We start from the raw sequence: 26,596 nt of genomic DNA, 5'->3' as shown, positions 1-26,596 counted from the left end.
GATGCAATTCATCCAGCCTGGGGATTCATCCATTTTTAAACCCATCAAAGCCTCCAATACCTCCTCACATCCCACGTCAAACTTCTCAAGGTCCTCATAGTCCCTTTTCCTGAATTCTGTACCTACGTCCTCCTTGTCCTGAGTGAAGACCTATATGAAGTATTCATTTAACACCCTTCCACTTCTTATATTCCTTTGGGGCCGCAGTTAGCAAGTCCAAAGGGAGCAATTCACTTGCCATTGCTCCCTTTGGACTTGCTCAAAGCCTTTTTCTTCTTCCTTATCCAGTCCTGAATTGTCTTAGCCATCCAGGGTTTCCTGAACCTATTGCTCCTACATTTCCCCCTATAGGTAACATATTGGACCTGTACTCTCCCTATGTTCCTTTTTGAATGTCCCCCACTGCTCCGCTGTACATTTTCCCACAAGGAGCTACTTCCAGGCAACTTTGGCAAGATTCTGCCGTATTTTAAATAAGATCTGCCTTCCCCCAACCCACAGTCATCTTTTGCAGGCCATCCTTATCCTTGTCCATAACAAACCTGAACCGTATCGTGTTGTGGTCACGATCACTAAAATGCTCCCCCATTGCCACATTCAACACTTTGTCTGGCTTCGTTCCCCAGAGCCAGATCCAGCACTTTTTCATCCCTTGCTGAGCCTTCTACATCTTGATACAAAAAACTCCCCTGAATACATCTCAAGAAACCCACCCCCCATAAACACTTTACACTATGACTATCCCAATTTATATTGGGGAAGTTTAAATCCCCTAGTACAATTAGCCAATTAATATTCTTACACAGCTCCGTGAATTGTAAACATGTCTGCTTTTCTATTTCCTGCTAACTCTTTAGGGGCCTATGTCGCTGCACCCGTTATATTTCTAATTTCTATCCAGAAAGCCTCGTTTGAAGACCCTTCCAATATATTGGCAGAACCCTCCCCAAAAAATTCTAAGTTTCAAATTCACGTGAAAACTGGAGTAATTCACACTGGTTTTATCAGTGGGAGTTCAGAGATGAATCTCCCACACTCTGTGCGGCACAGAGGCCATCAGCGTGAATATCATTAAATTTCAGGGGGCGTGACCTATTCCCGCTGAAGAGGCTGAAATCAGCACACTGAGCAAACTACTGTGCATGTGCTAATCTGTCAGTGCTGAGATCGGCACGTGCACAGTGGCCTCGTACTGACAGCCTCCCTCTTTGATGGCCAGCCCCGCAACCCCTGCAACACTGGCTCTACACCCATCCCCCCACAAACCGATCTCTGCCCCCCCCCCCCGACCATTCCTGTGCCCAGATCAGACAGCCCTGATCTCTCCAGCCTCATCCCACGATTCCCCCTATGACAGTTAACCCTCCAGCTGTCCCGACACCACCCTCTTCCCCTCCTCCTCCCCAGTTCTACCCCTAGCATGCTGATCCCTCCCCAGCCCACCCAGATCGCTGGCCTCCCCCCTTCCCCGACCGATCCCTAGGGCAGAGTGGGAACGGGACACCCCCTACCCCCACCAATCGCCCCGCCCCAATAGGCCCTGCTCCCTTGTCACTGCCCCATGCTCGAAGGGCAGTGCATAGGCGCCCCCTTGGCATTAGCACTTTGCCCCTTGAGTGCCAGGATGCCCATGTCCAGGGGGCACCACCCTCCCCTCCCCCCCATCATCCGACCCCTGGGTGTCCCGATTACCCCCCCTTCACTCCAGCAGGGTCGAGCCGCTAGTTCCCTGAAAGTGGGGAGCTAGTATAATCCCCACTGGAGTGAAACACACTGGCGGGGTGGGAGAGGCTAGTGAGCCAGGTGACCTCGTTCCTGGGCCCACTAATCTCATTTAAATTTAGGGAAATTATTTAGATCATTTCCAGGTCACCCCGCTGATTTCCAGGAACAGACGCCGTTGGAAATCCGGTGCTGCAGGAGACAAAAGTGGGACGCAGATGCTCTTGCAAACCCTGCGAACCGGGCGCCACAGGATTCTCCAGGCCCGCTGCACTAAAATATTAGCGCAGCAGGATGGGAAAATCGCGGCCATCATCGCTCCTTATTTCAACAATTGACTCCTCACTTAACCACCTCCCTTTTTACACCCTCCTCTGTCTTGCCTAAAGATCCTATACCCTGGACTGTTGAGTTGCCAGTCCTGCCCTTCCCTAAACCATGTCTCTGTGATGGCAACAATATCACACTTCCATGTGTCAATCCACGCCCTAACTCATCACTCTTTCCTATTACATTCCTTGCATTAAAGTAAAGCCCATCCAGCCTTGCCTTACTCTCAACGTAGCTGAACTCACTCTGACCTGCTTCCTTTACTATAGCATGATGTGTCTCTGTTTCAGCCAAGAGGGCTGATAGTGCCTGGTTTTCCTCTACAACCAAATTGTTGGGCAACTTAACTTCAAAGAAGAACAAATGGCATTCAATCAATAGACAGCAGAATTAAAAAACCTCACCCAAGGCTTTTAAGTTTAAAACGGATACTCCGATCTACCTGTTGTGACTCACTGCTAAAAGTAATTTTTATGAATCAAGTAAAGCAAGAAAGCTTTTTATTGAAGGATTGAGAATTCTTCCATCTATTTTTGCAGCATGATTCTGTGTGAACTGTGATCTTTATCCAGACATGCACTGAGAAATGAGTGCAACTACAGATTTGTGATCATGCATGACACATTTTTAAAAAATACGCACAGAGAATCCATTAAAACATTTAATATGGCTTCTTGTTTTGCAGGAAAATCAACATTTCCATTGACATTTATTGCCACATTCTATTCACTGAATAACATCCAATGAAAAGATGTTTTTATATTAAAAATGTAAATACATTTGCGTATACTGTACATATCATGCCATGGATACGAGCTATGTACCACATGGTTCTTCTCACTTCATAATATATATACTTCTGTGGAAAAACCCTGAATAACAACAATGTATTAACAACAATTGCAAATGTTCATATGTGCAACAAACCATTTGCTTTTTGTATAAATTCTCTCTTCTCTTGGCAAAAAAACAGCCATTTGTAGTTCCAACAACCCAAGTATTCAATAAAACTGAAAGGCAACAACTAAAAACTAGTGCTTTGTCATAGCACCAACAACATTCAATATATAGTCACTGTGGTCCCAAATAAACATATAGCATTAAAGAAGAACTTTACATTTTGTTTAATATATTACAGATCTGTGGTTCATAAGTAGATTGTTAGTTTGAAGACTTTTGTGGGCAAAAACCTTCATACATAATTATATTCTTATTTTTTATTGGCTTCATGTAGAGTTTTGCAGAGGGTCCAAACCTCCTTGGTTGTATTGTTATTCGATTCCGAATGCCTTGTATTACTGTTGCTGCGGTGAATACGGTGTGTGTTATTCAGAAGTACAGGTAGATGCGACTTCACTCTTGAGATGCCTGATCTGCTCACTTTTTTAATGCTGCTACTTGACACAGGTGTGCCATTTTTTAGAGTACAGTCAGAAGCCTGGAAAACCAACAGACTATTAATATTTTCCAAATAAATAAATTTTGCTACGCATCTACAATATTAACGAATGGTCATATGCCATTTATTGCCCTTTAAACAAAAGATGTTCAATTGTCACTATTATTGCATATTCGGTATCCTTTGGCTGAACACTTTTTTTTTTACAGCTTTAAAGGTGTTGGGTTTGGAGGCTGGAGTGCTGCGGTGAATAATGTGGTGAAATAAAATTCCAATCATTCTGCTCTTGTTCCAAGCGCTACAATACCATAAGACGACTTGGCGAATGCATGACATACAATGGTAACTTGAGTTGACTACTTGCCACTGCTGAGGCAGGACCACTACAGCCATATGTTAACAATTGTAAAAGTTCTGCAGAAAATCTTACATTGTAGTCAGCCTCATAATTGAGCAAAATACACTCTAGGTCTCCAGCAATATGTTTCAAATAAAAAGCATATTAATGTAACGTACGCATCAGTTAGTTTTAAATGTGGAAGCAGTCATAGCAGAAATCCAGAAAAGAAAGTAACACCTCATTTTTTATTTAAAGATGATTAATATACTCAGTTATATAACCATTGACCTCACTCAGACTTCTAGATTCTCTTAATAAAACAGCACATTTCAAATTAAGTAAGTTTTGAAGAAGGGTCCACATTCTAATCAGTTCTCTCTACAAAAACTGTTGGGTCTGCTAAGTGCTTCCAACGTTTTCTGGTTTTTTTTTACAAATATTGAAGTTCATTGCTGCTATCAGTCAGTATTTCCCTCTAATTGCTGTAATGAAAGATCGTTTTCAATTAACTAAATTGTTAAGCTTGTCTTTCTCTGATGAGCGATCAAACTGAAATTCTGTTAATTGTAATTGCTGGTACGTCACAATAGCTACAAGTAATTCCAATAAGGAATAAATTGCTGGACATAGCTGCAAACCTGGTAATAACTCATGATGTGGAGATGCCGGTGTTGGACTGGGGTGAACACAGTAAGAGCTTTAACACCACCAGGTTAAAGTCCAACAGGTTTATTTGGTAGCAAATACCATTAGCTTTCAGAGCGCTGCTCCTTCGTCAGATGGAGTGGAAATCTGCTCTCAAACAGTGCACAGAGACACAAAATCAAGTTACAGAATACTGATTAGAATGCGGATCCCTACAACCAACCAGATCTTAAAGATACAGACAATGTGAGTGGAGGGAGCATTAAGCACAGGTTAAAGAGATGTGTATTGTCTCCAGACAGGACAGTTCTGGCTGTCCTGTCTGGAGACAATACACATCTCTTTAACCTGTGCTTAATGCTCCCTCCACTCACATTGTCTGTATCTTTAAGATCTGGTTGGCTGTAGGGATTCGCATTCTAATCAGTATTCTGTAACTTGATTTTGTGTCTCTGTGCCCTGTTTGAGAGCAGATTTCCACTCCATCTGACGAAGGAGCAGCGCTCTGAAAGCTAATGGTATTTGCTACCAAATAAACCTGTTGGACTTTAACCTGGTGTTGTTAAAACTCTTACAATAATAACTCAAACAGTAGAATATAGACACGTCATTCAATAATTTAGCAATTGTCACCATTACTAATTGACCCTAAACAAAATTTAACACCCATATGGTCCATTAATGCCCTTTAGGGAAGGAAATCTGCCATATTTACCTGGTCTGATCTACGTGCCACTTTATAGCCAGAGCAATATGAATTACTCCTACTGCTCTTTAAATGGTCAGCAAGCCACATTGTTCAAGGGCAGTTAGGGGATGGCAACACAGCAATGCCCACATCCCATTAAGGAATTTTTTAAAAAGAGTTTAATCGCGCCGAAATTTTGGAACGATGGTTTAAAATCTTGTGATTTAAAAAATGGAGCCCAGTGCAAGGATTTTATTTTTAACAGCAGCAGATGCTATCACTATCGATTTCCTCAGCATTCCCCCAGTCAGTGTGCAACAGGTCACCCATTCCCAAGTTTCCACCTATGCTACTCCATTTTTCATTCCTAGGAAATGCACCAACAATAGCGTAGTTTGTTTTACCTTTCATTGTACTCTTTCCCTTGGGAATGCAACTCAGGCCCACTGCAAGCCATCCTGCATGGACTGCTCAAGATTAGGAAGTTACTGCGGGGTAAGTTTGGAGTGGAGAATGGGGAGAAGACACTGTACAAGCAGAGCAGTTGAATACTCTAGCGTGCTACACTAAAGGTTAAGACACACCGCCCGTTTTACAAATTGTCTGCAAAGACTCAACAGAGGGCTCGAGCTGTCACATGGCCAAATGCCTTCTACTGGATCTCCAATAGTTGAAGGATATGTATCAAATAAACAGTGCAAACTGAAAAACCTGAGTTCCAAACTTATATTACCTCTGGTGCTGGTAACGGAGCAGGATAATGATCCTTTAGTGTCTTTAGGGACGACTGATCACTCTGGAAATCAGGAATCAGAAATAAAAGATCCCTTGACATGTCGATCTGTGACATAGAGAAGATGTCAATTTTAATATTTATAGATAGCTGCAGTTGCGATTTCTATTTCAAAGCATGACTTCTAACGTTTTAATCCTCTTATAAAATGAAAATTGTATTCAATTCATTGGATCGTGAAACATTTTCTCAAAGAGCAAACTGTTAAGGACGGCATGGTGGCACAGTAGTTAGCACTGCTGCTTCACAGCTCCAGGGACCTGGGTTCAACTCCCCGCTTGGGTCACTGTCTGTGTGGAGTTTGCATATTCTCCCTGTGCCTGCGTGGGTTTCCTCCGGGTGCTCCAGTTTCCTCCCATGCTCCAAAAATGTGCGGGTTAGGTTGATTGGCCATGCTAAATTGCTCCTTAGTGTCCCAGGATGCATAGGTTATAGGGATTAGTGGGGTAAATGTGTAGGTTGATGGGGATAGGGCCTGGGTGGGATTGTTGCCAGTGCAGACTTGATTGGCTGAATGGCCTCCTTCTGCACTGTAGGGTTTCCAGTTTCTATTTATTTTAAAATCAGTGCACAACAGAAACTATATGATTCTTTTAAGGAGGTCACCATTATTGAGCATTCAACTTAGTCAAGGAGATCAACATGAGGCATGTGTTATGTTCAGCCTTGACGTACACTAGAAACTAAAAGATTTGGGAACACCATGCTTCCACATGCAAGCCAAATGATAAGTTTAACATTATGAAGTGATTATATATTTAGATGAAACAGCAGGAGTTAAATGAGAATTAATAAATATTAAAGTTTAAGCAGTCAACACCAACTTTAGACTAATTTTAGTACGTCTCACAGAAAATCCACATTTATATCATCATATCCACAGAATGTCCCAGAATTATTTTGGAATATGGTCACTGTTACAAGTTTAAGGAGGTAGTAACTTTCACACAGCAAGAACGTGCAGACAGTAACAAAGATGAATGATCAGTTAGATAATGGTCCATAACTTCCTTGAAGTGGCAATCAGCATTAGATTACCACTCCATTCCAATTTGCTTGCATTTAAGTGCTCGTCTCGCCCAACCTTCCTGACTCAGGCTGGGTGAGACTCAAGAAGCATAGTGTGCTCCGTCTCCAGTGGCGGAGTGTAAAAGAGGTGGAGAGAAGATGGGGACACCCCCATTTTTACAGCACCAGCTATGAATAAAGTAGGTGAGTTTAAAGGTCCCAGTGAAAATAACAAGCTAGGGAGAAGGTAAGTTTCTAAGGTAAGTGAATGGAATGTGTGGGTGGGGGTTTGGACATTGGGGGGGGGGGGGGGGGGGGGGGGGGGGGAGGAGGAGGAGAGAGAGTCAGGCATCGGGGAGGGGGATAGACTGTCGGACATCAGGGAGGTGGTGCAGGTCGCGGGGAGGGGTGGTGTCCCAGGCGAGGCTCTGTCTGGGTCTTCAAAATAGTTACGCTGAAGTCAGAAGTGCTTTCATTTCTTCTAAACTCTTGCAGAGTAACTATGAGTGTTAAATCGGCAGAACCACCCAAAGTTAGTGATTTAAACTATTGGATGGTTCCCAGCCCAGTGCAATTGTCCAGGGAAGGATAGCCCTTACAGAGTCATAGAGGTTCACAGCATGGACATAGAACATAGAACATTACAGCGCAGTACAGGCCCTTCGGCCCTCGATGTTGCGCCGACCAGTGAAACCAATCTAAAGCCCATCTAACCTACACTATTTGGAGAGAACTTACAGGTTTGTTCTCTGAAGTTCAAGACTAGAACCCCAATAAGAGAGACAGGCCCTTTGGCCCAACTTGTCCATGCTGCCTTTTTTTTTAAACCACTAAGCTGGTCCCAATTGCCCAAGTTTGGCCCATATCCCTCTATATCCATTTTACCCATGTAACTGTCTAAATGCTTTTTAAAAGACAAAATGGTACCAGCCTCTACTACTACCTCTAGTAACTTGTTTCAGACACTCACCACCCTCTAATGAAGAAATTGCCCCTCTGGACCCTTTTGTATCTTTCCCCTTTCACCTTAAACCTATACCCTCTAGTTTTAGACTCCCCTACCTTTGGGAAAAGATGTTGACTATCTAGCTGATCTATGCCCTCATTATTTTATAGACCTTTATAAGATCACCCCCAAGTCTCCTATGCTCCATGGAAAGAAGTCCCAGTCTATTCAGCCTATCCTTGTAACTCAAACCATCAAGTCCTGGTAGCATCCTAGTAAATCTTTTCTGCACTCTTTCTAATTTGATAATATGCTTTCTATAATTGTCCTTCTGGACAATTGCCAGGTAAAGCCTTACGTGGGAACTTCTAAGAGGGATTCCCCAGTGCTTCTTTGGGGTACCCCCCAAATCCAATGCTGGGGAGCCAAGAAGATAGGGCCACTGTTTCTTTGGTTAGAGGAGGGCCATTGGCAAAGACAATTCGGAAATTCTCTGCTCTATGTATAGAATCAAAGAATTATATGGCACAGGTGGTATTTCATGATGTCCATACCAGCCCTTTGGGAAAGCTATCCAACTAGTTCCACTTACCCACTCATTCCACAGAGTGCAATCATATTTTTCCATTTATCCAGTCCTCTTTTGAAAGTTAATTTTGAATCAGCTTCCACCACCTTTTCAGGCAAAGCATCCCATATGACAACAATTCACTACTTCAAATGTTTACTCTGTTTCTTTTGCCAATCTGCTTAAATATGTATCCTCTGATAACTGACGTATTTGCCATCGGAATCATCTCTTTATTTATTTCATCAAAATTATGAATTTTTGAACACCTCTATCAAATCACCTCTTAACCTTCTATGGTCCAAGGAGAACAATCACAACTTCTTCACTCTCCCCTCAGAACTAAAGTCTCTCATCATTAATGCCATTCCTGTAAATCTCTTTTGCACCCTCTTTAAAGCCTTGATATCTTTCCTAAAATGTGATGCCCAGAAGTGGATGCAATACTGTAGCTGAGGCTGCCTATGTGTTATGAAGGATTAACACAACTTCCTCACTTTTGTATCCTATACTGCTATTAATAAACCAAGGATCCCATATGCCTTTTTATCAGCTGCCTTAACGTGTCCTGCTACCTTCAAAAATGTGCGTGCGTGCATCCGGAGGTCTCACTGTAGCTGCACTCCCTTTAAAATAGTGCCATGGAATCTTTTATAACCAACTGAAGTGGCAAATAGGATCCCAGTTTAACACATCACGCAAAAGGCAGGACCTCCAACAAATATGCACCACTTATTCACTGCTGCATTAGATAGATCAAGCACTGAAGGCTTTTCATGGAACTGAAATCCAGACTGTCCTAACTGAGTGGTGAGAGTATGACTAACTGAGCTAAGTAGATAAAACTCAATCATTCAATTCACATACATTAGAACGAATACAAGTTGGCCAACCCAGATAGGTTACCATTAAAACCAGTTTGACTTGATCACTATGAAGTTCATTTGAACAGTGATCTTACCTTGCTTATATCAGACTCAGATTTGCTTAAGCACATACTCTGGAGCTCCTCCATTATGTCAATATCTTCATTGGTGTATAGAGACAACCCTTGTTCGAGATCTGCAGTCTTCAGTGGACCACTCTCTAGGGGACTAAAACATTTAACCTTTCTTTAAATTTCAAGTCATTTGAGAAGTTACGAACATTCATAGTGTTTCAAATACATGTTCATTTTACTTTGAATGGTCACTTATCTGATCTTAAATTTACACCCACGAAAGAAAAATGACTTATGCATTGTAGAATGATATTCAAGAATACCAGATCTTAGGATCTGCAACTTCTGGCTTAAATATTGGTAGCAATATAAATTCTAATGTTCAGAAGAACTTTCAGAAAAAAATCCCTCAATTCTCTTAATACAATCTAGTCAGTCACATGCATCCTGATTGTTTTAAATCTCAGATACACTTACTAGTTAGTGTGTTTTGAGAAGGTGATATATGAAGGAGAAATGCAGTGAATGCGGTGTACGTGGAGTTTCAGAATGTTTACTGACAAAATACCATGCAGGGAATCTATTAAAGATTAAGGGATATGAACTGGGAGGAAGAGTAGCAATTTAGATTATAAACTGCTTAGAAAGAATGAATCACAGACTAGGAGTTCCTCCAGACCTATCACTTTCTTTACTTGTCCATTACCACCTTTTTGCCTTGCACCATTGTGTCTGTTGTCATTTAATCTCTTCTGCTTTCTACCCTATGACAAATATTCTTTCTAGTTCTTCTTCATGCCAACAACCAAAATCTTGCCCTGTCTCTGTACGTGTATAAAACTAGTTATCATTTATTACACTTCACAGCTCTAATGAAAGTTATTGACCTGCAATGTTAACTTTGTTTCTCTCTCCTCAGATGCAGCCTGACCCGCTGAGTATTTCCAGTGTTTTCTGTTATTATACTGAGAGTTAAAGGCAATTTCTCAAGCGTTTGGGAAGTGGTTGGAAGTGCCCCCACAAGTTTGGTTCTGGGCCCTCATTGTGTAAATCAATAATTTGGATAATGAGTTGAGTGAATGGCAAATACAGATGATACTGAAATGTGAGACAAAGTAATTGAGGAATAAAGCTGCAAGGGATTATAGACAATAAGATGGAACGAGCAATAAACTAGCAGATGGAATTCAATGTCAATAAATGAGATGTGATACATTTTTCTTTTTTACCTGGGTGGCACGGTGACATAGTTAGCACTGCTGCCTCACAGTGCCAGGAACCGGAGTTCGATTCCAGCCTTGGATGACTGTGTGGAGATTACAGGAAAGATGATGGCCCAATTGAACTGCCCTCTGAAATGACCTAGCAAGCTGCCCAGTTGTCCCTCCCTAAGGGCATTGTGGGTCAATCCACAGGACATGGATTGCAGTGTTTCAAGGAGGCAGCTCACCACCACCTTCTCAAGGGCAACTACTAAGGATGGGCAATAAATACTGGCCAGCCAGCCAGAAGTAGAGGAACTTATAGGGTTATGGGCAAAACACAGGGACATTGAAGGAACAGCCTTGCTTTATCCTAAGGCCAGGCACAACGGGGAAAATGACCTTCTTCTATGCTGTAAATTTCTATGATTCTACTCTGAATATGATACTCGCCAGACACTGTCTGAAACAAACACCATATTTTCAGAAACGCTCCTCCTACCCTGCCCAACCTCAACACTCCCATACCATCAATTCCCTCTGACTGAATCAAATTTCGGGCAGCAGCCATGTGCTTACCATTGAAAAATAAAATTAATGACATACAACTTCCATTGTGCATCACCACTTGGAATTCTCTTTATCAGTTTTGGCATTAACCTTCCGGTGGGTTTGCTTTTCTAACTGAAATACCTGTGGAGTCCTTGTTGGATTTGTTTTGGCACAGGTGCTTTCATAACCAGCAAACTTTCAGGATGGAGATATTACCTTTTTTAAAATTTGGTTTTGACTGATATTGGGTTGTTTTTAGATCAATCATGAGTAACAAGAGATAACAGGGTCATACACACTGCCCCAAATTACATTTGCTGCTGGGAACCTCACAAGACAACCTTGACTTGAAAGTCATGGAACAAGTTATCTGGTAAAATAAATTTCCGCATTTTCCCAAAAAATAAATTAAGCTTCTCCTCTACCTGGGCAACGATCAGCATCAAGTCTCAACAAACGAAAGCTAACTGTGCTGGACATGAGAACATTGTGATCCTCTATCTTACTCTAACAACACAGCCTTTTACCTGAAAGTCACCTACTCAAACTGCATCAAACAGCATTCTCACCAACCCAGGTCTAATCTCTGACCCTTCCAAGATAATAACTGTAATTATTCGGTATATTATTTAACAGGCTTGTATGATGACTGCATCAGAACTTCAAAGGCCAACCAATTTACCTGTGACTATCTAATGTCATCAAGAAGACAGCTATGAGTTACATTTAAAAAGAAGTGGGCATGACTATCTGTTATTCATCAAGAGGCTTACCCTATACATATCACTTTATGATGTAGTGTGCTCTAATTGCAGGACTGCAGTATGTGATGATTTATGCTGTCCATTCAGTGTTTGATCTGCTGTTAACTACTGCTTACAAAACTGATAGACAAGTGTGGAGCAAACTTGCTTAAAATTAACATTAATTAGCAATCATCTAAAAATGAGAAAAGTAATGATGTGATATTTGATTTTGTATGCTCACAAAAATTAATTCATAAAATGCTAACATTAAATCCAACAGTCAAAAGCAACTAAATTATGCATGGTTTGAACTATTTCATTAAAACAGTGGAATTTTGCTAAGCGTTTCACCAAAACATTAGCTGATAGAAACTTACTGCAATTTCACCTGCGTATTCAACATGTTGAAGCTTTTTGGCAATTCTGGCATAAGCTGAATACCTACTCAGAGGAAAATAATACATTATGTACATTACATATCAGAGGTCGATCACAGTTTAGTCATTTTGCCACTGTTACCTTAGATTCCGTATCTTGGATTATTTTGCCCTTTAAGTCACACACACACACTTTCTTGATTTGCATCAGGTAACTGTTACCACTAGTGACACAGACTGCATTTAATGACTACAGTGGATCAATCATTTTTGAAACAAAACATAACAATGCCTCACTGCAGCAAAAAAGTTAAAGGCAAGGTAAACAACATCTGCAAAGCTCCAATAAACCTAATATGCACATGATAGCTTTTAAATGTGATGAGAATTTAAGGAATTATAAAGTATTAAAATTAAATGAAAACACCTCATAATTAATTACTTTAAGAAGCTCTGCAATATCCCAAAATACAATGAACAAAGAACAATACAGCACAGAAACAGGCCCTTCAGCCCTCCATCCTGCGCCGCGCGTGTGCCCAACTAGACAATTCGTTTGTACCCCTCTGTTCCCAGTCTGTTCATGCGGCTATCTAGATAAGTCTTAAACGATCCCAGCGTGTCCGCCTCAATCACCTTGCCTGGCAGTGCATTCCAGGCCCCCACCACCCTCTGTGCAAAATATGTCCCCCTGACATCCGTGTTGAACCTTGCCCCCCTCACCTTGAACCCGTGACCCCTTGTGTTCGTCACCTCCGACCTGGGAAAAAGTTTCCCACTGTTCACCCTATCTATGCCCTTCATAATTTTATACACCTCTATTAAGTCGCCCCTCATCCTCCGTCTTTCCAGGGAGAACAACCCCAGTTTACCCAATCTCTCCTCATAGTCAAGAACCTCCAAACCAGGCAACATCCTGGTAAACCTTTTCAGTACTCTCTCCAAAGCCTCCACGTCCTTCTGGTAGTGTGGCGACCAGAACTGGACGCAGTATTCCAAATGTGGCCTAACCAACGTTCTATACAGCTGCAACATCATATGCCAACTTTTATATTCTATGCCCCGTCCAATAAAGGCAAGCACGCCATATACCTTCTTGACCACCCTCTCCACCTGTGCTGCCACCTTTAAGGGTCCGTGGACTTGTACACCCAGGTCCCTGTGTGTCTATACTCCTGATGGTTCTGCCATTTATTGTATAGCTCCCCCTTACATTAGATCTACTGAAATGCATCACTTCGCATTTATATCGCATCAATAGTAAATAAATGAAGGTCCTGTTAACTTGACTTTAGTTACATTGAGTAAGAAATGGTGACCAGAACATCAGAAGACTTTCATGTTCCTCTTTGAACAGAATCATGGCATCTTTTGCAATCGCTTGAGTAGATAGATAGGGATTTTGTTCAACATTTCATCCAAAGCACAAGTTTAAGTGCCATATTTGATTCATTTCCCATAATATTATATATTTTTTAAAAACCAAAATAAAACAAGTAGTAAAATTCATAACATGGTTAACTAAATATTTTAAGAGCCCTGATTATTTTTTGCATACTGTGGTACTGAGTTCTTTTCTTGAGCTTTTACAATAAATGGTGTGATACCGTAATGCACTTTACCCTCTCTTTGCCCTTCAAGCTTGCTCCACGACGGAGATGTTGAATGAGCAGATTTCTTGCGAGGGCCGGTGCTCACTTTCCGCCAAGCATTGCTGTCAATTTTCTTGCTGGTTTTGCAATTGGATATCATGGTTAAAGGAAAACTCCATCCTTGGAATTGTGGCGCATATTGTTCGAACTCTGTAATGAAAAGGTTCTCAATTAACACACTGGGTCCCTTCATGCAATCTAGTCTACCTGAACAGTCAGTAATTGGTCACCATGCAAAAAATAATATTTTCAATTTGCCTTTTATTTACTTATTTAATTCAGATTTTAAAAACATGAAGTCAAAAGAGCATTTTGTTTCTGCTCAGCCTTCAGTTACTCTGAAAAGCATGGAGAATTTCCTAGCTGAAAATGGGAGGCCCTTGGTTTTCGTCAACACGAGGGGTATGGCTGCAACCTGGTATAACTCATTGGTCAACTCTTATACTCAGTGCCACTTCCAAACAAAATAAAAAAAATAAACTCAGTTTATGAGCAACACTTTCTTTAAAAAAATGATAATAAATATTAAAATGAGTCAAATAAATGTTGATCACTCAAAGTTATTATACAGGATATACATGTGAGAGTTCATAAATATGTGCATAAAAGTTTCTCAATGGATATTGTTACAAGTCTGTTTTGTACTTTATTCATGGTGTGCATACACTTTACTCCGGCACAGTCAACTATTTAGCACTAACTTGTTTGTCGTCTCAGTATGAACGTTTGCATCTTAGGGAGGACAGATATCCCTAGAGAATTCCTAGAGTATGGAAAGAGGCTATTCAACCCACCAAGTCTGCACTGACCCTCCGATAGAGCATCCCACTCAATCCCTCCCCTCTGCCCCGCCCATGGTTTCCTCCCACACTCCAAAGATGTGCGGGTTAGGTTGATTGGTCCATGCTAAATTGCCCTCGAGTGTCAGGGGATTAGCAGGGTTACATGGGATTATGGGGATAGGGCTTGGGTGGAACTGTTGTTGGTGCAAGCTCAGTGGGCAAAATGGCTTCCTTCTGCACTGATTCAATGATTCCAATTTAAAAATTGAGGTGTGGCGTAAATGGGAGCCAATGTAGGTCAGTTAGCGAGTATGGTGTAATGAGTAAGTGGGGCTTCACGCGAGTTAGGACACTTGCAGCAGTTTTGGACAGCTTCAAGTTTATGGCGGGTAGTACTGGAGATTGGCTAGGAACAGATCAACTTAATATTGTTGGAACAGTCAAATCTAGTACTAATAAGAACATACAAAAATGTCCTAGGAGGAGTCAATGCTTCCAGGGAAGGAAGGTAGGAATTTGATAGAGGAGGAAGAAAAACCAGCAAAAATGTAAAATTCACATTGGATGATGTGGTTTCTGCATGAAATCGATAGCGTATCTTCCAAAAAAACTTAAGCCCACTGCAAAATGGTACACAACATCACTCAATAGCTACCCTGACAATGCATTTAGCCCGCAGCACAATGAAAAACACTCTGGATCTTTCTAATAAATAAATGCAAGATGTTGTATGGCATCAAGTTATGATAGAAAGTGTTTTCTTCATATCCAGAGTGTAACCTGAAAATTTTATGATTCACAATTGAACAGCAAGCTTAAGAAATTAAACCAATTGCCATCCAATTTGTTTGCATCTCATTTTGGAAATATCTGATTTATTAGAACAAGACTTGATCAAGTTCTTTGGATGTATATCTTTGCAGAGCTCAGCAGAGTTTCAAAATATTGCTAGGTAAAAGCAAGATCAGTGTCACATGCAAAGCCCACTCCATCACGCAAACCAGCCTCCCTCTCATCTGTTGACTCTATCTACACTTCCCTTTGCCTTGGAAAAGCAGCCAGAATAATCAAGGATCCTACACACCCCAGGCATTCTCTCTTCCACCTTCTTCCGTCGGGAAAAAGATACCAAAGTCTGAGGTCATGTACCGACCGACTCGAGAACAGCTTCTTCCCTGCTGCCATCAGACTTTTGAATGGACGTACCTCATATTAAGTTGATCTTTCTCTACATTCTAGGTATGACTGTAGCACTATATTCTGCACCCTCTCCTTTCCTTCTCTATGTACGGTATGCTTTGTCTGTACAGCACGCAAGTAACACTACTTTTCATTGTATACTAATACATGTGACAATAATAAATCAAATTAATGGCAAAATGCTTTGTATTTTGAGAACAAACTCTGTGTAGGCCATTGCTCAATATCTCGGGTCTAAAGGCCGAGTTTTGTGGTAATATGCCAATCGTAATATCAAAATAAAACAAATTCATAATTCAGTCTGATTCATTCAATGTATGCAGATTATTAAACCAAGTTCTTTAAAAGGATAGGATTATGCTATAGTTGGTCAGACTGTGAGCAACTTATTGTTCTCCATTTTACCTTGTCTGGAAAGAGAGCAGCCATGTAACACAGCTTTATTGAGTAGGATGCTCAAGGCGGCCTTGACTACAGCCTGTTGTCCCTGATGAAGGATCTTATTTACAGGTTGTCCTTGTCTAGAAGGTCTCTTCACTGAGGCTCTGGAAAGTATGGCTGCTTCTGCTCTTGGAGCAATGACATTATTCCACAAGTTGGCCATCCATCTGCACATTCAAGAAAAATGAATTGTCAAGATTCTAAGTCTACAAAAGCAGAAACAAAAGAGCAACAATGTTGTGACAATATCTTTACCTCTAAGCTCCCCTACAAATCATGCACATTCCTCGAGGGAACATATCACTGTTCCTTCTTCACCACTGATCTGGAAAGCTAAAAGACTGACAATTCACAGAGGAATCACATTGTCCCACAATAAGGGGACAGTCATTTAGGAAATAACTGAAGAAAAATTACTTCACTTAAAATGCTGTGAATATTTGGAATTCTCTACCACAGAGAGTTGTGGTGTTCCATTGCTGAATACATTGAAGGCTGGGATAGACAGATCTTTGGTCTCTCAAGTAATCAAGGTGTATGGGGACCAGTCAAGAAAGTGGGGTTGAAGCCCAAGATTAACCATGATCATATTGAATGATGGAGCAGGCTCAATGGGCAATATGGTTTATGCCTGCTCCTATTTCTTGTGTTCTGCTGCTAAATGCTTTTTCAGCTGTGTGAGATTTAGAGAGGACATTAACTGAAGCAATGAGCTCCAAAATGGCAGGTTCACCATCAAATCTGTGTTACACCCCAACTGATGTCGCAAACTGCCAACTCTCCATGCTCCCAACAGATGCACCCTATGCATGCCTTAATGCCCACATAAAAAAATGACATCAAGGGCAACTATTGTCAGAAGTGTACACATAGTGCTATTTTGCAGACAAAACAACACCCACAGCGCCAGTCGAATAGATGCTAAGGAGCTAAATATCTTTGAAATTAAATGTTTTGTTTGGTCAGGGAATTTTGCATTTGGATAGTGCCTCAGGTTTCAGGTCAAAAGTACCCATCAACAGCTTTTAAAGAAAAAATATTCGATAAAGTTTAGATGGTACAGGAATTCTGGTTTTTGCACCAGCATGCTGTTTTCTGTTGCTCTGTGCATTGCAAAAAATATGGCCCTCCTTTTAAAAAATGTAATTGAAATGATGCACAAGGTATTTTGAAACAAGTTGATGTAATGGACAAATGCCAGAATGGAGGAATTGTCCATCACTCATTCACACAGACACTTTCTATATAAACACACAGAAACTATTTGATGCCTCCGGGTCAACAACTTCATGACACTCTTCAATACGTTGTATAATTGAGTTCATACATTTTCCTGACAGGGTGGTATTTGTAAATGCATTTGGTGATTTTAGTTCAGGTGGTTCACAGGCAGTCTAGCATAGATTATAACTAGAAATTTTGATATCGACATATTAAAGGCTGAACAGATATTAGCGTGCATCACAGGAGTTAAAATGGCAACCATTTCAGGTACATGATACTACACATAACACACCTAAATTCCAGCAATTTAAGTCTAATCTGTGATTATAGTTCTTGTAGTACCCTCCTATCCATCCAATTTCTTCTATGCTTCCAAATGCGGCATACAAGAGAAACAGGATGAGAGATTGTTTTTACGTTTTTAAAAAAAAATTCCACATTGGAAGAATTAAACCTATAGACAATGTTAGGAACCAGATCAGAAAATCCGAGGTATATCGTGAAGTTAATCTAGACCCCAACATTTTTTGATTTTGGCGTTAGTGCGAGCATCAGGTGTTTCGCTCCAGGTGTGATTCTATTGACCCACTCGGAAGTTTTTGTTAAAACAAACTTTATTCAACAATACAATTAAAATATAATAAAAAGAATTAGCATAACTTTTACCAATTGACCAGATATAATTCTTAACAGCTAGCTATCTCTGTAGTTCCAAGTTAAGCAATATCCCCACAGACATAACTCCCTCTTCAGAGTTAGTCACCACAAAAAAAATTATAAACTCACATGGATTCTAGGTTTCCAGCCTTTTAACCCTTCTGGACAGAAATACAGAAAGATACCTGTCTTCTGACTTCCATACAGCAGCCTCCAGACAAAGATCTATCTTCAAACAGCCGAACTTCAGAGAAAGACAGAAAGGCAGAGAGCTACGTCTCTCTAACAATTCCAAGCAGCATCTGTCCTGGTTTCCTAGGTATAAACCTAGCCCCGATCGCGTCACATGATTTTTCCTTCAATTAACCTAATCAAGCCCCACTCTGAAAAGCCCTAGGGGAAAACACTAAAATAACAGGACTGCACAAGCCTAGATTAAAACAGACACTCTAGAATTAGGTTCAATTATGCTTCTGCAGTATCAACATGGGCTGCTGGTTATAGACAAAACAATGTCGGCTGAATAGAACTGACTGCTAAATGAAAAGATCCTGCACAAAAAACATGATACAAGCACATTACTGTAAGGCACAGTATCATCACACAGAGAAACCTACTTCATTATAGGTTGAACCTGGCCTGGTGAGATTGGACAGGAAAAGAAATCTCTTGGTCCCATCAGTGCCTCAGGTGTTCCTAAGCGAGACAAGTAGGAATTGAGCTGACGCCAGACCGTGCATACCCATTGCACAGCCTTACATGCTGGATCAGTTGGAGGTGGCAGCTGTCCTTGGAACTGTAAAGTATTACCATTCTTTTATTATGAACATGTCGCCATGCAGAGAAACGAAGATAAACATTGAATTATTTGATTAGAATATTAAATAACATCTGTTGCAAACTAGGAATAGGGTTAATTAAATATCATTGCATCTGGATACGACTTTCCCCACCCTAGATTCCAATCTTTAGTCTATTCCTTGGTTTTGAATCTTTGCTCGGGGAGTGGATTGACAGGTGGCAGCACTGAGCAGTGGGCTGGGAGGCATCTGGAGCTGGTGACAGCTCAACCCAGTCCAGCCTCCTCGACGAACACCAGCTTTCGCTACCAAATAAACCTGTTGGACTTTAACCTGGTGTTGTTAGACTTCTTACTGTGTTTACCCCAGTCCAACGCCGGCATCTCCACATCATGTCTCGCGAGTCTGACAGAAGCCACATTTGATTAAAGTTTCCACTTTTACTTTGATCTGGTATTGATTTCCACGGGCACTGGCTTGAAGCTCACCCCATATCGGTGTTCTTGAGACAGTCGATGTGAGCAAGTTATTTCACCACAGGAACATGTATCAAGCCAGATCCAGTCATCACCTGTACTCCAGAAGAGTGGAACCTAGCCTGGTGAGATTGGAATGATAATGGCGGCTGATCTTCCAAACAGAAGTGATGAGATAATTGTGGCACATCTCTGGTTAGCTGGTTTCATATTAGGCAATTCAATCGGAACCAGGGATCAAATCTAAGGTTCCTTTGGTCTGTAGCCGAGGGCATGATTTTAAAGTCCCCTCCCCATTCCCCAGTTACAAAATAAATGTTTTTTTTGTCTTATAATGCAGCAAAATGCTGTGAACTCCCCTCCTCCCAAAGACTCATCAGATCTACAAATGCACAAATTAGCTCTCAAGGTCCGTAACTTAAAGTAAGGAATAATTTCAATGGTTCTGATTGCCCAAGTCATTTTCAGTTGTGTTGCAAGTTGAAATAATGGGGGCGAAATTCGCCTACATCAGCAGCCCAGAACTGGAATGTTGCAAATCGACAATCTAACACCCAGTCAATATTTTTCCATTGACTTTGAATTTCAAATCTAGTAAAAGCAAGTGAAACTAAGAAATAAGAGTCTATAAAGAGTCTGTACTCTTGTTCTATGAAATTCAGCAGAAACAAGATCAACAGAGGTGAAAATTCAGTTGCTGATTTACTTCGAGTCCACTTTACATGGTTGGCATAGTCTAATTTAACTGCAGGTTATGTTCATTTGAAATGTATCCAATTGAAATATTAAACAACATATTTTACTTTCGATTCAGCTGGATTTATCTATAGTCATTTAAACAAAAGATTTGAAGAAGGCATTTTGCGCACAAGTTCTGATTAGATTTTTAAGTTTTCCAATTCCTGATTTTCAAAAGAATGCTCAGTAATGAAGTATGGATAGGAGATACAAGATCTCTGTATAAAACAATAGGTTTAAAATCTGCTAATGCTTCTGAATAAATAATTAAGTTACACCCCTAATTTGCTGTCCTGGATATATTCAACAGATATATTCAAAAGTTAACATCTGATAAATTAGTCTCATTAACATGTAGTGGATTTAAAATAAAAATAACCGCAACAGCTCCCTTTTCTGAAAATTTGAAAACCCAACTATGTCAGCCATTATAATCTCAATTTATACTTTAATAAGTCAGCAGGACTGTCAGAACAATGCCTCTTACCTTGTGAATAATTTGCCTTTTGAGGAACCTCTGAAGCAAACCACTGATAGGTTCCACGTCCCATCGAAGCTGAACCCATCGAAAATGTTGCTGCACCATCAAGTCTGAACTTTGAAGTCTCACCTTTGCCATTGTTCCTATCAGAAAACTATTTTCTTGGAAGTAGTAGGTATCTGAAGTCCCATTGGCTTAAAAAAAAAGAGTCAACCAGAAGGTAGTTTTTTGTTTGTACAGCAAGTGCCTTACAACAGTTGAATGAATCATCTTCTCAACGAATGGGGGCATAAGGAATTACACTGCTTCAGTACAACTCATATGGAAAGGTTCCTGTCTCCTGGGTGGCACAGTGGTTAGTACTGCTGCCTCACAGCGCCAGGGACCCAGGTTCACTTCCAGCCTCGGGTGACTGCCTGCGTGGAGTTTGCACATTCTCCCCATGTCTATGTGGGTTTCCTCCGGGTGCTCCGGTTTCCTCCCACAGTCCAAAGATGCACGCGTTAGGTTGATTGGCCATGCTAAAATTGCCCCTTAGTGTTCCAAGATGTGTAGGTTAGGGGAATTAGCTGGGTAAATACCTGGGATTACAGGGATGGGGCCTGAGTGGCATTGTTGTCGGTGCAGTCTCAATGGGCCCAATGGCCTCCTTCTGCACTGTAGGGATTCTATGATTCTACTTCAGGCATTATCAACATGGAAAAGTGAGATATACATTTTAAATAATTTCCTTTCAATCATCTGATCAGAAATTAAAGATCCAGAACTTGGTTCAATAGGAAATGTAATTTACCCAAAATTAGATTTCAGCTTGCTTTTCTTATAGTCTACATCACTATTTAAATAATCTTTCCTTCCTACCCCTCTACATGTACCTGGAGTGCAAGGCTAGTTAGTTCTACTGTGCATCTGCCAATATGAAAAATATATACTATTCATTTTCGGAGCTCCCATCTGTAATTCCTCCCTTAATTCTGCATTCCATTCCCTCCCTATCCTACATTTAGAACATGAACTAATCAGATACGTAATTTAGAATGACTGAAATATAATCAGAAATTAAAGCAAAGTTTGATGACGAGTGTCAAAGTGAGATTCTACAATAAGGCTTTTAGCCTGCCCCTGTGAGGTCAGTGTGAGATGGTCAATCTCAGTCATACATCAAATCATTGTTCCAGGACTGTCACTGACCTCATCATCTCTAGACATCTTCCCCCTACATAGTCCTCCAACTGCATAGATCTATCCCAATGTGTTGTAGCTGCAACATGTGGAAGCTGGTGGACCCCATTGTCATTCATAGCGACCACATCCGCAGCAAATGTTGGTTGCTCGAGGAACTTTGGCTCAGAGTTAGTGAGCTGGAATTGGAGCTTCAGACTGTGCGCCACATCAGGGAGGGGGAGAGTTACTTGGATGCTGTATTTCAGGAGGCAGTCACATGCCTTAGATTAACTGCCTTTAATTCTTTCAGTGGTCAGGGTTAGGAGGGTGTGACCGCGACTGAGGCAGGTAGAGGAATGCAGGAACCTCAGCCCTTGACCTTGTCCAACAGGTTTGAGATTCTTGCTCCGTGTGGACAAAAGCAAGGACTGTAGGGAGAATGAGCAAAGATGTGTGGGTTAGGTTGATTGGCCAGGTTAAAATAAAAATTGCCCCTTAGCGTCCTGGGATGTGTAGGTTCGAGGGATTAGCGGGTAAAATATGTGGGGGTAGGGCCTGGGTGGGATTGTGGTCGGTGCGGACTCGATGGGCCGAATGGCCTCCTTCTGCACTGTAGGGTTTCTATGATTTCTATGATTCTATGAAACTGACCAACCATAGCACCATAGTTCAGGGAGCTGTTAAAGTTTGGGGAAGAAAAGATAAATGTAAGCTATAGCCAGGGGAACAGACACTGTTCTCTGTAGCCAGGATTGAAGGCTGTGTTGCCTGCTCGGTGCGGTGTTTGGGACATCTGCTCAGGGATGGAGAGGACCGTGCAGTGGGAGGGGGAAGATCTCATGGTCTCATGTAGGTACCAACAACAAAGGCAGAACAAGGAAGGAGGTTCTGTGCAGGCAGTTTGAGGAGTTAGGCACTAAATTAAAGAACAAAACCTCCATGGTTATAATCTCTGGATTATTACCTGAGCCACGTGTAAATTGGCAAAGGGTACATGAAATTAGAGAGATGAATATGTGGCTCAAAGACTAGCCAGTTTTAAATGGCTTCTTTGGATTTTCTACTGGTATCCCAGAATTTTCTTGCTTTTCTCACAAAGGCCATAAATACATAACATATGCAATTTAAAATGTGGAATTCTTCAACATATATTTTCAGAAAAGCATAAATATTCTCAAAAGCTAAATATACTTATTCATCTCAGGGGTAATCACCTGTGCTTCGCAGGAATGTTTAATTAAAACATATGCAGCAACCACAGCACAAGTAACTAATGATCCAAAAATATTTGGCTTAATAAAATACAATAAACCCACTTGAAAAGTACAGTACATGCAATAAAAGTGTTCTAGCATAAGGACTTCTTGATTTATTTTTCAATTTGGTGTGGCAATGCTCACTAGACATTAGGTTAAGCACAGGTGAAGTATTCTGCAATCGAATTCTGACACAGAAGTGTGACAATTGCTCAGCTTGTTCAATTATAGTTAAGGATGATGACTGTGCAAACAAAATTAGTTGTGTTTTCAGTTTTCTTGAATTTAACCCACTGTAAATATGTAAAATCCTTTTTGTGGGGTGGGGGTATTTTAAAATTCTGCATAACTTATGAATCATAAGTCTTGTCTATTAAACAATATTTAATTATTCTTACAAAATTAATTAGGAAAAATTCTAGTACGGACCACTGTGATAGGTCAGCATCATTCAATGCAATGAGCAGAATATACAATACAATATACAATAATTCTACATAATGTATAGAATTGCATTACTTTATAACAAATGCAATTTTAAAAGCAATGTTTTTCTACTGGAAGTACAGCGATGCTTTGAAGGGAAGGGTAAAGGAGAAGGGTTGGTGGTCATGGAGGTCAACAATAGTCTGAAGAGTTTTACTTGGATGCATTTAATGAATGGCTATATCTACATGATTGCAGTCCAACAAAGGGTGAACCTAAGTGCAACTGGAGACAACTTGTCAGCAGAGGTCACGTCTGGTCATTAAGGTTCACATTGCAATGATAATAATCATTAACAAGTTGTAGCTTAAACTACGCTCAGAGCCTAAGTGTGCAGCTCCATACAGCTGCTTCTCTAAATGATTGAGCACCCGGTATAGGGAATAACTGCAGCAATAACTTGGACGATGGTTGCAAACTAAGACACTCACAAAGTAAATAAAAACTGAAAATGCTGGAAAACCTCAGCAAGTCAGGCAGCATCTGTGGAGAGAGAAAACTGGAGTTACCAGTTCAAGTCCGTATGACTCTTCTTCAGAGCTGGACCTTTAGTGTCTTAGGGGATGTGCTAATGAAACTACTTTTACTATGTGCCTATGATATATTTCTAGTTAAATATTGTAAAAGAACTCTCAAAGTAAAGGCTGGAATCATGCTCAAGTGTTTCATCCACCTCTTGCTGAAGTAGCTGGTAAGTGGGTTGCACACACTGCTAGGATGTATTCAATTCCCACAGAGCAACATAATAATCAATGTCAGAATTTCTTAGGCACTGTTACACGGCCTTGATGTGCCAATTCTTATTGTATGAAGGTTTTTTAAAAAAAATCTGTTTATTGCGCCATAACCAGCTGACTGAGCCCGATGTGGCCCTGTGTTTACAGGATAGATGTCAGTTTTGTAGTGGCAGCATTATTACAGTATGTTATGCTAGCTATTTGTTTTTATGAAAAACACAAGATGAATTTTTCATCTTCAGCAGGGGTGCAAAACTGGTGGTGGCCTTACTCAGAGATATTTAATAAACTCAGTGGAAAGCAAAACTGAGAATCTGCGGTCGAGACACTACTGCTGGTTCTGACCCTCGTCAAAGAACAAAGAAACCTACAGCATAGGAACAGGCTCTTCAGCCCTCCAAGCCTGCACCAACCATGCTGCCTGACTGAGCTAAAACCCCCCTACCCTTCCAGGGACCATTTCCCTCTTTTCCCATCCTATTCATGTATTTGTCCAGACGCCCCTTAAAAGTCACCATCGTATCCACTACCTCTCCCGGCAGCGAGTTCCAGGTACCCACCACCCTCTATGTAAAAAAAAAAACTTGCCTTGTACATCTCCTTTAAACCTTGTCCCTCGCACCTTAAACCTATGCCCCCTAGTAATTCCACCCTGGGAAAAAGCTTCTGACTATCCGGGTCAAAGATGAGAGCTCCAATCATTGTTTCTTGGGAAGTGGGTGGCAATCATGAGATATGAATCTTGAAAGTGGGGATCAGCAAAATTAATTTGGGAATCTCCAGGTTAAAAAAGAATCTCATCAATTGTACCATATTTTCAGAGATCATGTTTAAAGTGATTTTTTTAAAAAGACTATTATTAGTGAACAAATATTTGAAGTGGTTTTAAGAAGCTAGAATCTTACTGACACTCAAACGACAAACAAGTTGCTTGTAGTTTGCAAGAAACTTATTTTCATATGTAAATCTGCGACACCAAAATGAAAAAAGAAACACATGTTCAGTTCATTTTGATTGATGCAATAGCAGCCTGGGGTTTGAATTGAGTAGGAAACAGCATGTGACATCCGCCATCTATAAATTCACGATGACATTTTCATACATATGTTCAGCACGCAAACTGGAGATCTAGGTCAATGTCCCACAGTGTGAATGACAAGCAGCTGCTTCCGTTCCGAAAGGAGATGAACTAAATCAAGGTTGTTCATCACATCTGATGATACATCTTATTGTTGTGAGAATGACTGCATCACGAAATAGTTGGTTCCAAACCTTGGAGCTGTAAGTTGGTGGTTTGTCAGGCACGCTTACAATTTTAAAAAAATCTATTTACAATTCAATGAACACAAATAGACAATGGCAATTTACCATGTTGAAAGGTGAATGGGTGTTCTACACCCCGGTTTTCTAGCGCATCCAGTAGCTCGCCCAGAAACACGGAAAGTGAAGTAGCTGTTTCCAGGTTTTCTATCAGAACAACAGTAGCCTTCTCGGTAACAGGAGACTGTCTCAAAGGAACCAGGATACCTAGAACATATTGACAGCAGTGTTCAAAAACTAGCACTTTGGTGAAGGTTTGTATGTCATTTGGAAAGAAAAGGTGTCACACCTAATTTCAGATTCAGAAATTAAAAACCAAAAACAGGATTGTCCCAATTGTTAAAATTCTAACTAACGTTGATCAAATATTAGATTTTAATACAGCTAATATGTAATTACCAGTGGAACATTCAATGTGTTTTTTTCTGTAATGAGAAGTCCAAAGCAGTTTTATAACTCAAACACACTGCTCCAATTACTTGCTGCAGTAAATGCCAGTGTTCTAACAAACTAATACTCTGGCCCAGAAGCCAACTGTGCCCAATGTTTTCTCCATCCATAGCCCTCACAAATCGGCAATTGTATTTGCTGTAGGATGTTAAATTTAGAACTCAATATTCTCTCCACTATGCTTTAAGTGGCAAAAGCAGAGGGCATTAACCAACATTAACAGAAGAAATAATTGACTAATCAGAAAATTTTTATGGCACAACTGAAATCAGATGCACATCACATGAAAATTTATGCAGCCAGATTCATCTACTCTTAGCATTCCCCCCACCCCAAAAAAGACTCTAGACATTTGACTTTTGCGTGAATTTGTTAATTGCTATTCCACATTGGTCTTCATCTTATGTACCAAGTGAAATGTACTCATAGATCTCCTTTAACTTCATTCTTGTCTGATGTGTGTTTATCAGCCAGTT

General features: G+C 40.7%; 1 protein-coding gene across 4 annotated transcripts in view; it reads right to left on the bottom strand.

Annotated features, from left to right (window-relative positions):
- Positions 1–2,700: 2,700 nt before the first annotated feature.
- Positions 2,701–26,596, bottom strand: part of cttnbp2 (cortactin binding protein 2) — a 170,527-nt gene continuing 146,631 nt past the window's right edge. For all 4 annotated transcript variants that reach the window (XM_078219864.1, XM_078219863.1, XM_078219861.1 and 1 more), the window contains 9 exons: positions 25,719–25,877; positions 20,714–20,901; positions 18,830–19,008; positions 16,296–16,498; positions 13,879–14,058; positions 12,257–12,320; positions 9,401–9,533; positions 5,858–5,965; positions 2,701–3,490 (listed from right to left, as the gene is read on the bottom strand). In XM_078219864.1, coding sequence (XP_078075990.1) covers positions 3,263–3,490; positions 5,858–5,965; positions 9,401–9,533; positions 12,257–12,320; positions 13,879–14,058; positions 16,296–16,498; positions 18,830–19,008; positions 20,714–20,901; positions 25,719–25,877 — 1,442 coding nt within the window. In that variant the 3' untranslated portion in view covers positions 2,701–3,262. The remainder of the gene's footprint in view (positions 3,491–5,857; positions 5,966–9,400; positions 9,534–12,256; positions 12,321–13,878; positions 14,059–16,295; positions 16,499–18,829; positions 19,009–20,713; positions 20,902–25,718; positions 25,878–26,596) is intronic.

The sequence above is a fragment of the Mustelus asterias genome, chromosome 9 (assembly GCF_964213995.1).
Source record: "Mustelus asterias chromosome 9, sMusAst1.hap1.1, whole genome shotgun sequence".
NCBI classification, from domain to species: domain Eukaryota; kingdom Metazoa; phylum Chordata; class Chondrichthyes; order Carcharhiniformes; family Triakidae; genus Mustelus; species Mustelus asterias.
This window is presented reverse-complemented; position numbering and strand designations above follow the sequence as displayed.